Here is a 12,784-nt window from a genome sequence, read left to right as displayed (position 1 = left end):
TGTACATACGAGATCATGCCGCCAGACACCCGCTCTCATGCATTATCTCCCAAAGCAATTACCAGGCCATACTTGCACAGTGTATATGAACTAAAAGGCCGGAGCTTGTTCCGCGCTCTTGTTTGCCGTGCATATCTAATAGCCGGTGCAGGATATGGTGTTTGGGCTGTGGCTGGCCATAATTCACAGCTGACAGCAGCCAAAGGGGGAAGATGAAGAGGGCTCTTCCCTGCGAGAGAGAGTGTGTGTGTGTGCAGGGTTATTCAAGGTGCATGTAGCACAGCAATGCACAGACCTGCTATGTAGTATAGCATCATCATCTACACCAATACTAATTACAGACAGATTAAGGTAATGCTAGCATATTTGCTTAAGTGCATTCAGCCATGTTGATAAAGCTCATTTAAAGACACCCAAAGTTCACAATTAATGCATATTGTTGCTGTTATAAAAATCTTTGAAATCATAATTTTATAGGAAAAGGAGAAAATGTTTTTCATCGATTTAGCAAGATATTTACACAGTGTAAAAGGGCAGCCGATGTTTGAAATGGTTTTAAAGAGGTTTTGACATAACAGTAACAATGTCCTCAGTATAAATGGACAAAGGTTTATTCATCATATTGCTCACGTCTTATGTATTCAATGTATTACAGAGATCACATTTTACCTTTAAATACGGACAGAAATTTGTAAATGCAGTCAAAAACTGGTGTGGCTATAGTGACATAAGTTTAGAAAGACCACATAAATAAATAAATAAATAAATAAAAAAACAAATATACAGGGGAGGTTATTAAGGCCACTGTTTTTAACTTGTAGGGGTGCGGGAAAAACTCGATTCTTAGTTGCATCGCGATGCGGACGTGAACGATTCTGAATCGATTCATAAATGTCAAAAATCGATTTTCTAAATATTTTATTTATTCCGTAACGTTGATGGAACGCAAAATGCGGAACTTGGAAGTGGGTAAGTGCAGCGTCCGGACAGTCTGTAGCGGCACATAACAAAAACACAACTGGATGAGTGAGAAATCCGACCGGCTCCCTCTGCATTAAAGCCAGTTTAGATCAGGAGTCACAACCCAAATGATAATAAGAGCCATTTTGTCCTTTCAGCAAAAATCAAACCACCTTGGGAGCCACAACATTTAATGTCTGGTATGTCTCAGGGTGTGCTGTCTTAGTATAGGTTAAAATATAAACGAGAGCGCAGATTTACTTTGCTCCGCTTTAAGCTTTAGCTCAGCTATAGCCGCTTTCCTCCCCTTTCCATCAGGAAACTTTTCCTCAGAAGTAGAGCAGCTTATTGTAAAATGCCTCTCAATCTTCGGCTGTTTTATGAGGCTGAAGTCTCTTCTCATTCTCCAGCTTCTTTTTCGAATTTTCCCGTTCCACCTTAAATCCTGCCTGAGGCGCCGAATGTAGCTGTTGCACCATTTAAGGTGGAACAGGGAAATTCGAAAGAGAAGCGACTTCATCTTTGCAACTTTTTAGTGTTTGACAGTCTCTCGTTGAAGATTTAACGTTCCAGGAAACTGCGCCGCTTATAAACGTGAAAAGTCCACTCATCTCCAAATGTTTGTCTTAGCTAGGTTAAATCTCTCTCTTTGCCTTTTTGTTCGCTACCAGCGATGCGAGACTTCACTGCTATGTGACCTGCAGTCTGCACACCATTTCTCAGTCATTGAGAACCAGGGCTTTCGCGCTATGCAGCACACTTTGGAGCCGAGATTCAGCTTCCAGTCTCGAAAATATTTTACTGACACAGCGATCCCCCCTCTCTACAACGAGACCAAAACCTAAGTTATAAAGTCACTGAATTAAACGGGTACATCCATTACCACAGGATCTTATTTCACCCTAACAGCACATTTTATCGCAGATGAGTGGCAGCAGTGTCTCAAACAAGAGCAGCGAATGAGTCTTCTAGATCACTTCCATTTGATTTATTAATAAAAGATACTGGAAGTAAATGCATTATGGATCATTACAAATACTTTGCTTTAAAACTACCTCACACAGAGTCCTCACACAGTGAGAAAATAGAAATCCTGTACAGAAAAAAAATAATAATCGATAATCATTTTATAATCGCATCGCAGCCCTCTGAATCATAATCAAATCGAATCGTGAAGTGCCTAAAGATTCCCACCCCTATTAACTTATGTTAAGTCCTTAAGAGCTGATGCATTTGCATCTCATGACAATATTGTAGCTGTTTTTTGATAGAATTAATAATAGAATAATATCCATGGTTGTGGCAGTGGTATATTTGGATTGAATGGACTTCAATAGCACAATAGCCTTTTAAGCAGCTGTTAGACCAACAAAAATTAAACATTTTTTAACTAACATGAAGGTGAAGGAACTATCATCATTGAATAAACACAGAAAAGGATTCTTTTCAATAGATTTTAAGTAGATCAGGTAATGTAGATATGTGTTCCTACAACGTGCTAATCTCACTGCAATCGCAAAAGCATGCAGACAGTATTGCATTGTTCAAATCTGTGTCACTGTTGTCCATTTTGGCTATTAGAATGTAGAATACTGTAGTTTCTGCTAGTTAAGCTTGGTTAGATCTCTCTTCTCTAGCAGGCCTCACTCTAAGTGGTTGAAATTTCACCTGTGACTAATGCTTATCATTTTCCCTCTTGCAACTCTGCTTACAGTGTGTGTTTTTCCCTTTTCTTTCTTTCTCTCTCTCTGCCCTTTCTTTCTATCTGGCTTCATTTGTTTTCTCATTTCATTTGTTTTGTGGCTGTCCTTTTTGGCCAACCCACGTCACCCCCCAGGGTTTTGGTTTTGTAACTTTTGAAACGAGTGCAGATGCGGATCGCGCACGGGAGAAACTAAATGGTACAATCGTAGAGGGACGCAAAATCGAGGTGCTTTCCTAATTCCTAAATCCTTAACCCCACCCACAGTCTGCCTGCCGGTGCCTTACTGCCTCTTTTCTCTACTAATGCTCTACCTGACCTGATGTCAGTTCGCATGATGCATGTTTGTGTTTGAATGAATATTTGTGTTTGTGGGTTTGTGGGTTTAGTGCACAAGGGTAAGTTTTTATCTGCAGTTACATCATATTTTCTGAATGCCTGTTTAAAAGGTAGCATCATGTAGGGCTGAACGATTTTGGGAAAATATCTAAGAGTGATTTTTTTTCTGACCAGTAGAGATTAAAATGTGAATTCATCTCCAGTCCTTTTATCCTCAGTAAGACCATCAGGTGTGAGGCTTGAACACTGAATGTAATGTACCATACTGCTAGTTTACAGCCTTTCTGTTATTAGGGTCAACTTCCCCACCTAAAACTGGAACAATGTAGGATGTGATAAAAATAGCAGCTCTTGTGATTTGAAAAATGCTCTTGAAATTAATCGTTCAGCCCTACCATCATGTATGTCCTTAAGTTTGTACCGTCTTTTTTTCACCAAGAAATGAAGAGATCCAGTGCCTAGGCCCCGTTATGAATTATTACTAACATGGGGGCCTCAGATAAAGAATTTAAAATTATGTGTGGTCACAAGAGTGCATGATCAGATCAGAGCACTGCTTGATATATAAGTGCAGCAAACAGCTTCAGGTTTGAACTTGCTGGCCTTGATGTATGTGTGCAAGTTTGTTGGAGGAGGCTGTTTGAACTATTTGTTGTTGCTTGCAAAACACACATGTGCACGCTAGGCTTTCGCTCTGCCCTGGAAAATATACGTTTTAATTAAGCCCAGATCAGAAAATCAAAAGTGCTGCAGCCATTGCTTTAAATCTCACTTGTTTACCCCAAACAGACAAGGACAGACAAGGTTTATTTCTCCTCTTATGTGCCCCATTCTCTAGGGCACATACAGCACTCTCTCTCTTTTCTCAAATTACCTTTTTCTCTTGCTCTCTCTCTCACATCCTCCCTTTCCACAATGCTATTAAGATTTTCCATAGGGCAATTAAGATAATTCACATAATGTACAAACAATACCAAGGCCTATATATCAAGGGAGAGTCGAGGCCAGTTGTTTCTTAAAGCTAAATGACCTCCAGTGGCCCAGTGGAAAGGAAAGCTATTAACGCTAATTAACATGAGGGTGAAATACTAACATGGTTCCTGTTGCCAGCGGCCATGTTTGAATTCCCACAGCAGCCCCCACCTCCAGGAGAAGCGCTCATGCTCTCTGTGTCGCAGGCTGTGAGCAGAGCTTATACGAAATGACTGCTTCTTCCTGAGCTTCAGTTTACCACTCATGAAGCCTCAGCCTCAGGGCCATAATGTCTGGGAATCTGCAACTGTCTAGACAATGTAGTAGGTTCAATTGCAGAGGAAAGTCATAAGGAGACGCCCTTGTTCTTGCTTATGGGGATTTCTGAAATGCTCTGGCTTTTGTTAAATTGATAATCTGTGCCATTTCCTGATGTCCTGGCACGTCCATCTGATCAAAGTTGAATGAGTTGTTAATATCTTGCATGGCAACCAGTAGACTGGTGATTTGTTTGAGTTGAGAAATTCTCAACTAAGTCTGATCTCACTGATTGTATGATAGTCTGCCTTTTTTTATGATTGTTTCTAACACTGTGTTGTTCCATGCAGGTAAATAATGCAACAGCAAGAGTAATGACAAACAAAAAAGTGGCTAATCCCTACACAAATGGTAAGTGCTTTTCAATAATTTTTTCCTTCACACATCATGTTACATTCACATGGAATTGACCTAGCCATGCAGCTGTTGCGAGGTTGGACAAACTTCGCAGAACACTGGAAAAAATCCAACCTAATTAGAAGCTCAAGCATTCGTTTTTTGTCTGAATGCTTAATTTCATTTTTTGTATGTATGTAAAATCATTTCAAAGTAGTCCACCTCGGTAGCATAGCATATTACGTCATATTATGCCAGCTTGATGGCATAGTGTACCTAAAATCTCAACATTACATGACATTTTTTAAGGCCATTCCGCCAAATGTGGTGTGAATAAACGATGCAAAAATGCAAAATGTTGGGACACTATTTTTTTTTTCTTTCATCAAAACTATATGCACCAGATTCAGCCCAATGTTTTTGCATATTACCCTGTTATTTGCACTGCAAAAAAAACAGCTAGCGCACAGAATCCTTTGCTCCTCACCAAAAAACACTGGGTAGTGACACTGGGTAGACTGTTTTCCATCATGGAAAACCAAACGGCATGTTTCAACTCCTCATTCAGGCCATGTCAACACCAGAGATAACAGTGATTGGTCAGGTGGGTTCATGTTGACAAGTGAAAATGAACAGAGCCAATAAAATAACATCACATTTATATCATACAAAAAATCTCATGTAGTGTCCAAGATATCATCTGTTGCACACATTAGAATTGAGAAAATGAAATTAATAAATCAGGTTTGGTGAGTAAATCCTGTAATTCCAACCTGAATTCATTTCATTGAATGAGATTTTTTCCAAAGTTCTGTAAAGCTTGTCCAAGCCCAGAAGCGTTACAACTAAAGAACACATTTGTGGGCGGAGCTTGCATAGGTCTCCTTTTTTGCGTGCACCTGAACGGTAATGTCCTGCCAAATGTGACTCCATATCAGGAGCATGCTACCAATACGCAAAGCTACAGCCCACATTCAAGCCAGTGTGGCTTTTCCCCACCTCTTCCACAACCTCAATCAAATTTAGGTGCCACTACTTTACCAAATAGACTGTGTGAAAAAGTTAAGGGTCACTCCGCACAGGACCATTTACAGAGCCTTGTGCACCTCACTGAAACTCATTCCTCTAGACTGGTGGAGGAGGGCGAGGGGGAGTGAAAGCAGCATGGACCCCCCAGCACTACTCAAGTCAACCAATCAGGAGAGAGCGAGGAGGCCATTTTACAGCCCCCATCCATCATTGGCAGCGCACTGGACAGCACTCACTTCTCTCTCTCTCTGTCTCTCTCTCCCCCTTTCTCGCCCTCTCCTTCTCTTTACAGTCTCTTCACTATTCCAGTGCTGCCTTCTCCAATGCTCTTTCCTAACTTAATGTTGACTTCAATATTCTTCAGTCATATCATCTAATCTTTTCTCCTCTCCTTCCCCTACCTTGCCCTTCCTTTATTCTTTTATCTTTACGAACTTATATGTCTTTTCCTTTTTTTTGGGGGGGAGAATTGCCCCTCGGTGCTTTCTTGACCCCACTCAGAGTTCCACTAAAAAGAAAGTTCTCTCAAAAACAAACACTTGCTAGTTTAAGGCAATAAGCACTAATTTGTCATCCCATATGTGTTCTCTATAGGCTGGAAGCTGAACCCAGTGGTGGGAGCTGTCTATGGTCCTGAATTTTATGCAGGTAAACTGCGTGTTTTTTTTTGATCATTAAAGCCTCTCAAATCTCAGAAAACTCTGCAAATTGCAAGACTGTCTTAAATAAAGTCTTTCTGTGACTCTATTAGTAACACCAGAGCTAACATCGGAGCAGCACTAGCAAACATTTTATTTAGTGTTGGTTAAATAAGCAAAAAGTTAAGTGCCACACAAGAAGTTTTTCTTTTTGAATGGCTTCTGAGCACAAAAGCACTACCTGTGTGCTACCTACCGTCATGTTAATTTCAAAAAGCTCCACGGGCTCATGCTGTGCTTTTCTTTTAGCTGCTAACTAGCTGACGAGAAGAAAACAAGGTCCTGTGTTGTTTACTTACCATCCTGTACGTGTGCGGCACTTTAGAGAACTTTGCTGGTTTAGTTAAATGAAGAGTGTTGACTTTTTTGTCATATTGTTGTTGTTTTTTTCTTCCGCTGCTCTCTTGATTTCTTTATTGCTGTGTGCTCTTCGGATCCTTTGCATCCTAATGAGGGGGAAATGGTATTATTTCATTTGGAAGAAGTGCTGAGCACATCGCACCACTTTAACGGCCTGCCTTTTTGCTCATTAGACTAAAATCTGTTCATTCCAGGACAGCTTTACAGCGAACCTCTAAATAACTGTCTGTGACAGAAAGCAGTCATTTATCATTTTCATTTCACTCCTTCTCCCTCCCCCACTTCCTCCCTCTCTCTCTCTCCCTCCACCTCTTCTTTTCCCCTCCCTCTCCCTCTCTTTCTCTTGCTCAGCCTGACACACCTGCTGATATGTGCTCACACAATCAGTAACATATCATTATTACTCCAAACTTCTCTCCCACACCTGCTCATACAAGCATGCATAGTCTGTTACTGTAGTGCTATAGTAATTATACTGTACTACTCTAGCATAGTATAGGATGGTTACTGTAGTACTACGTTAACTGTAAATGGTTACTACAGTAACCATGCTGACCTGCTATAGTATGGTTAATGTAATATGTAATATTTTCATTAAACATGCATATAAGCACACTCAAATATGGTGCATATAAACTATGTTCAGTGTAACGTGAAAGCACAGAACAAACAAACTAAATCATAAAATCTATGAAAATGCACACTTCCGTTTCCTGTTACTCCATGCTGCTTCCCTTATGCTAATATACTCACACATATATACACAAACCTCCTCAAAACATCCCATCAAATCAGATTTACTGTGGTCCACCACTTCAGCGGCTTGGCTGGGAAAGCCAGTGCACTTGATTTATTGGATGCTAATTTTTCACGTCGTCTTAACATGCCACTAAAGTTTGCCAAGCCTAAACGACACCATATGCCTCCCCTGCTCCCCAGGGATGGCGGTGGAGAGGCTAAAAAATGGAAATAAGATATAGATTTTCCTGACTAAATAGGCACTCTTCTAGAAAAGCCCAACCGTAGGTCCAAAATCACCCCTCCCCACCCCTGCTAGCACTTTCTCCTCTCTGCCTTTCAAAAAAAATAAATAAATAAAATAGAGGTGGCCCATGTATTTGTTGTGGAATAATTATGGCTACATTTAATATACTTTGGGGGATGGGGGGCTGAAATCGGATGTAAAGGTGATTAATCACTGTTTATCAGTCCTAGTTTCTGTGCGGGAGATCAGCGAAATTGGGCACCATAAATCGTGCGGTGCTGACAGCGCACTCCGTCTCCATTCGTCCTGGCGCTACAGGTTTATTGTCCTCAAATCCCATTCAGGAGAATGACGGATGAGGGCCGCTGACTGCCTGCTTTTAACCTCTTCCAGGGAAGTCGGGCTTCTCCCTCCCGCAGCCAGCCTATCCCTCCGTCCCCCGATCCCGTTATTCCTGTTTTCCCCCTCCCTCGCTTCCCTCTCATTCCTCCATGTCTCTCTTCTCTTCTCTTGTTATCACCCCTTCAACCCCTGCATACATTTCAGAGATCCAGCCTGTTGTCTCTTTCTTACCATCCTCTCTCTTTCTTTCTCTCTCTCTCTTTATCTCTCTCTCTCCCTCCCTCTACTCTTTATTTCTCTTTCAGAATCACAGATATTTTTCTTCTTGCTCTTTTTTCTCTCGCTCCTCTCATCCTCGCTGCCTGCCTGTTCTCCTCAGTCTAAGCGGAGTGGATAGAGCTAAGCCCGGGCTGAGGGCTGAGCCGCTGACCCCTGCTTGGGGAACTTAATTGTGTAATCTAAGGTCTTTTCTCTTGAGTCCGTCAGCCTGCGCTGGGTGCACGTGCATGAAGGACAGCGGGAGAAATGTAATATTGATTGATTGACTGCGTCCTCAGCCAATGTATTCAGCGCTTGGCAGCATGTTGAGCCCAACACAACAAATAAGATTAAAATGCAAAGTAGATGGGAGGGAAATATTAATAGTGCCATTTTTTTTTGTTTTTTAAATAGATGCTAAAACATTTGCAAGTGGGAAGGGTGACATGTGTTTGACTCGCAGCCATGTCCAACTGATCCAACTCCGCAATGACACAGTCAGGAGTGACCTCATCTGTTATCACTGAGTAATATTGTCACAAAGCAGCTTCAGTGTGTGTTTGTGTGTGCATGTGTACATATATGTATGTGTGTGTGCTTCTGTTAGATATTTTTATTGCAGTTCAAATAGTGTAAATCAGTCATTTAAAATCAATGGCTGATTACAGTTTTAAAGAAATCCAAACAGTCTTAGGAAACAAAATTCCTAACAGGATTAGGAAACATGCAGGTTTCTGTAGCCTAATTATCTGAAAATATTACCCAGTGGAGAAGTGCTTAAAAGTCTTTGTCTGCAGTATTAACAAAAATGTTTTATATAGAAACAAAACAGGTTGTATGCCATAACAATAGCACAGCCATTTTTGGTGCTATATGGACCATTCTGCAGTCCCAGAGTTAGGAAAAAAATAATTAAAAAAACGAAGTATTCAGACGCTGTGATCTGTTTAAACCTAAGGCATTAATAGAGATAGTAATAAGCTAGAAATATACAAAATCATCATTTATAGGGTACCTTCTGTTGGGAGGTGGATGGTACAAACTCTAACTCGGAAATTTCAACTTAAGTTCTATAAGAATAATAGGGATTTTTTTTTATTTTATTTTTGTCTTTTGTAGATCATTTTTGAAGTTGAAATATTTATCATGGGTTTTTATGTGTTTATCATGAATTTGTAAATACACAAAAAAACTTTATTCAAACAATGCTGTGCCATGTTTCCACCACCAAAATACAAAAGGGTAGATTCATAAAACACATCACCAGATCTACGTTGACATTAAGAGTAAATAGCATGGCAGTGATGCAGTCGCTTGTTCATAAACAGATTACTGGTGAGTTTTACAGTTTGCACAATGCGAGGTGTGGCCACATACCTCCTTAATTTTAAAATGGTGGTAGCGATTCATAACACAACACAATCACACAACGTCTGAATCACTCTGGTGATAATTTTCCCAGTAAGACGTCATTGAGGATTAAAAGATATTTTAACATTTATTTCCAAACATGTTTGGTCTCTCATGCAGTAAATCACACACTCAGCTGATATTCGGTATATTTAAAAGTTTGGTCGGACTGCTGTTGTAGGAGTAAAAAGGAGAAAAAAAACTTGCCAAGCCTTATTTTAGCCACACCCCTGCATTTTAGAACAGGAAGTGAGACTGCCTCCCTGTCCCTCATGGCTGCACAGTGAACAGTTAGATCCCAGTATTCTGAAGTAGATGTGTCCCAAAGCCTGAAAATCAGTGCCTAACCATAAGATTGGTCACTGGCACATATGTTCTGTAAATGAGTAAACTTTTTGTTTTAATAAAAAAAATCCTGATTTTATGTGTGTACAGCTGTTTGCAGCTGTATTTGCTAAACATGTACTGACTAGCGTTTTTTAGTTCTGTTCAAAATTGGCTAGAATTGTCACTACCGAGACAGTCACTACTGAAATATCTGGTAAATTTACGGTAGTGTTATGATTGTTTTGTTAGGGACAAAATGGAATGTTCAATAATTTATTTACTAAAGACAAACATAATTAAGGTATAGGTTCATTCAAAGAAATAGATCTGAAAAAGTTCAGTTCAAGTAAAAACCCAAAAATGTGTTTTGAAGGATCCATACAGAACCACTTTTAAATGACTGTACAACAGGTTCTCCATCATGGAGCTACATAATAACAATGATGACGGGCCCAATAATAATTTTTACAATTAATGTAATAAAAAAAATTTTAATAATTAATGTAATAAGTGGAGTAACTGACTGCAACATAGTTAGAATAGCACACCAAAAAAGAACCACTTTCTTCACTGTCATTGTTCTACATGAAGGACTCAGCTTTCATGAACTTTTTTTTCCATTCTATACGTTGTTGAGAGTGGGCTTTATACATGCAAGAAATATCAAAACAAAATTATGATTAATACTATCTTTATTAGATAAATGTGTTTTTTGAGTGTGTTTTATGTTCAAACTTTTTCATACAGCATTTTGAAATTAAACCCTTCATACATAACAATTACCTTTACTAAACAACTCCTGAAGAACGCTTTTATTAAAAGTATTGAGCGGTGGTCACCAACCCTCTTCCTGGCGGTCTACTTTCCTACACAGTTAAGCTCTAACGTGCATCTAACATGTTGCCCCCTCTTTCTCAACACTGATGCATCTGATCCAGCCAATCAGGGACTTCAGAGGAAGTTCAGTAGCTGGAGCAGGTGTGGTACACTGTGGTTGGAACTAGACTCCACAGGATGATAGATCTTCAGGACAAGGGTTGGTGACTACTGCTGTAGAGACAATCAGAGGAAAATGTATCACTTTAGTGACTAAAGAAGTCTTAAGTGGGGATGTCATTATACCAAACAACCCGATAGAACCTTTGCAGCAGGAGTGATGACACTATGGACTTGTGGCATATCTATTTACAGCATTTTCTTCCTGCTGTAAATAGATTTATATATGTAAATAGTAAGCTCTGTGCTAGACCATCACTCTGTCCTGCTTTTAATCTTGCTATCTCGCACATTAAAATAACAGCAACATATGAGGTATTAGTCAATTTATGCACACGCATAGTTTTGCTGTTGCATGGGCTTTATGGGGTGTCATATCTGGCTGCGGTGATTTATGGGTTATTATTGAATCAGTGCAGCATGTAGACCCATAGCTCATTATGAGATTACATTTATGTACGTCATAGCACACATAATGCACACAGAAAATCAAAGGGAAAATAAGAGTGGTGCATTCGAAGGGAATTCTGGATAAATTGACCATGGCCTGGCATATATCACAGACCACTGCTGTTTGGCATATTAACACCAGCGTCCATAGCTTAGGAGGGACAAATTAAAATGTCAACAGCTCCACTCTATATCAAAAGGAAAGAGCAAACTCCTTACCTTCTGCCATCTGTCTTTCTTTTACATCAGACAAAAGGCCACTGCACACCTCCCTGCTGCAGAGCGGTGTTCTCTGTCTCACTTCCTTCTCTTTTTGCTTTTATTTCAAGAGCTAGTCGAGCAATAGTTTTGGTAGCAGTCATTACATCAAAAGTCTTAAGTCAGCTTTGTGCTGTATGTCCGAAAGTTTGTAGACACCTGCTCATCCAACATTTTTTCTGAAATCAAGTGTATTGAAAAGAAGTTATTTTCACTTTGCTGCAGTAACAGCCTCTGTACATCTTGGAAGCCAGCATTTGCTGTGAGGATTTGATTGCATTCAGCCACAAGAGCATTAGCAAGGTCAGAAACTATTGTTGGATGGTTAGTTCTGAAACACCACTCCAGCTCATCCCAAAGGCATTGGAAGGTTTTCCATCACTCTAGAGAATGCAGTTCCACTGCTCCGCAGCCCAATATGAGGGGCTTTAAATCTATCTAGCCGTATCAGTCATCTTATCAGTAATTTTCTATGGCGATTATACAGGCTGTGTGTACCGCCTGTTTAGGAAATGGGTGCACCAGTAGCTGAATTCACTAATTAGAAATGGTGTCTGGATACTTTTCATACATAGGGTATCAGCCTCCCTATGTGAGTAAGCAATGTGGATGACTGGGAAAAAGAGAACATTCAAAATGAATATACATATACTTGTACTTTAAAAAGCATTTACGCTTGCTATCAAAAAGAACTCCTTAAAAACAAATTCAGCTGAACCTTAAGTGTCGTCTCTCAGCATGCACGCTTGCTATAGTCTACATAATTCTTGATATCATAGCTTACTGACTTGAGTTCATAGTGGGCCTCTGCTGTGTAAAATACGTCCATGTGTAGCACAGAGTTATCCAAAAGACTGCACATAACTAAGGGTCATCAATATTATATCACAATCCTTCAAGACATTTTCATGATATACAAGATGCACCGCAATATTTAGCTTTTCTGAGATTTGATAAGTTCAGACAAGCAAAATCGCACCTGTAGTGTCACTTGGAAAAAAATACTATAATAATAATAATAATAATAATAATAATAATAATAAT

General features: G+C 39.8%; 1 protein-coding gene across 3 annotated transcripts in view; it reads left to right on the top strand.

Moving 5' to 3' along the window:
* rbfox3a (RNA binding fox-1 homolog 3a) overlaps window positions 1-12,784 on the top strand; it is a 482,492-nt gene that overhangs the window by 457,418 nt on the left and 12,290 nt on the right. For all 3 annotated transcript variants that reach the window (XM_036572522.1, XM_036572521.1, XM_036572523.1), the window contains 3 exons: window positions 2,798-2,890; window positions 4,582-4,642; window positions 6,251-6,304. In XM_036572522.1, coding sequence (XP_036428415.1) covers window positions 2,798-2,890; window positions 4,582-4,642; window positions 6,251-6,304 — 208 coding nt within the window. The remainder of the gene's footprint in view (window positions 1-2,797; window positions 2,891-4,581; window positions 4,643-6,250; window positions 6,305-12,784) is intronic.

This window comes from Colossoma macropomum, unplaced genomic scaffold (genome assembly GCF_904425465.1).
Source record: "Colossoma macropomum unplaced genomic scaffold, Colossoma_macropomum, whole genome shotgun sequence".
NCBI lineage: Eukaryota > Metazoa > Chordata > Actinopteri > Characiformes > Serrasalmidae > Colossoma > Colossoma macropomum.
Note: the sequence above shows the minus strand (reverse complement) of the source record. Positions and strands in the feature narration are given on the sequence as shown.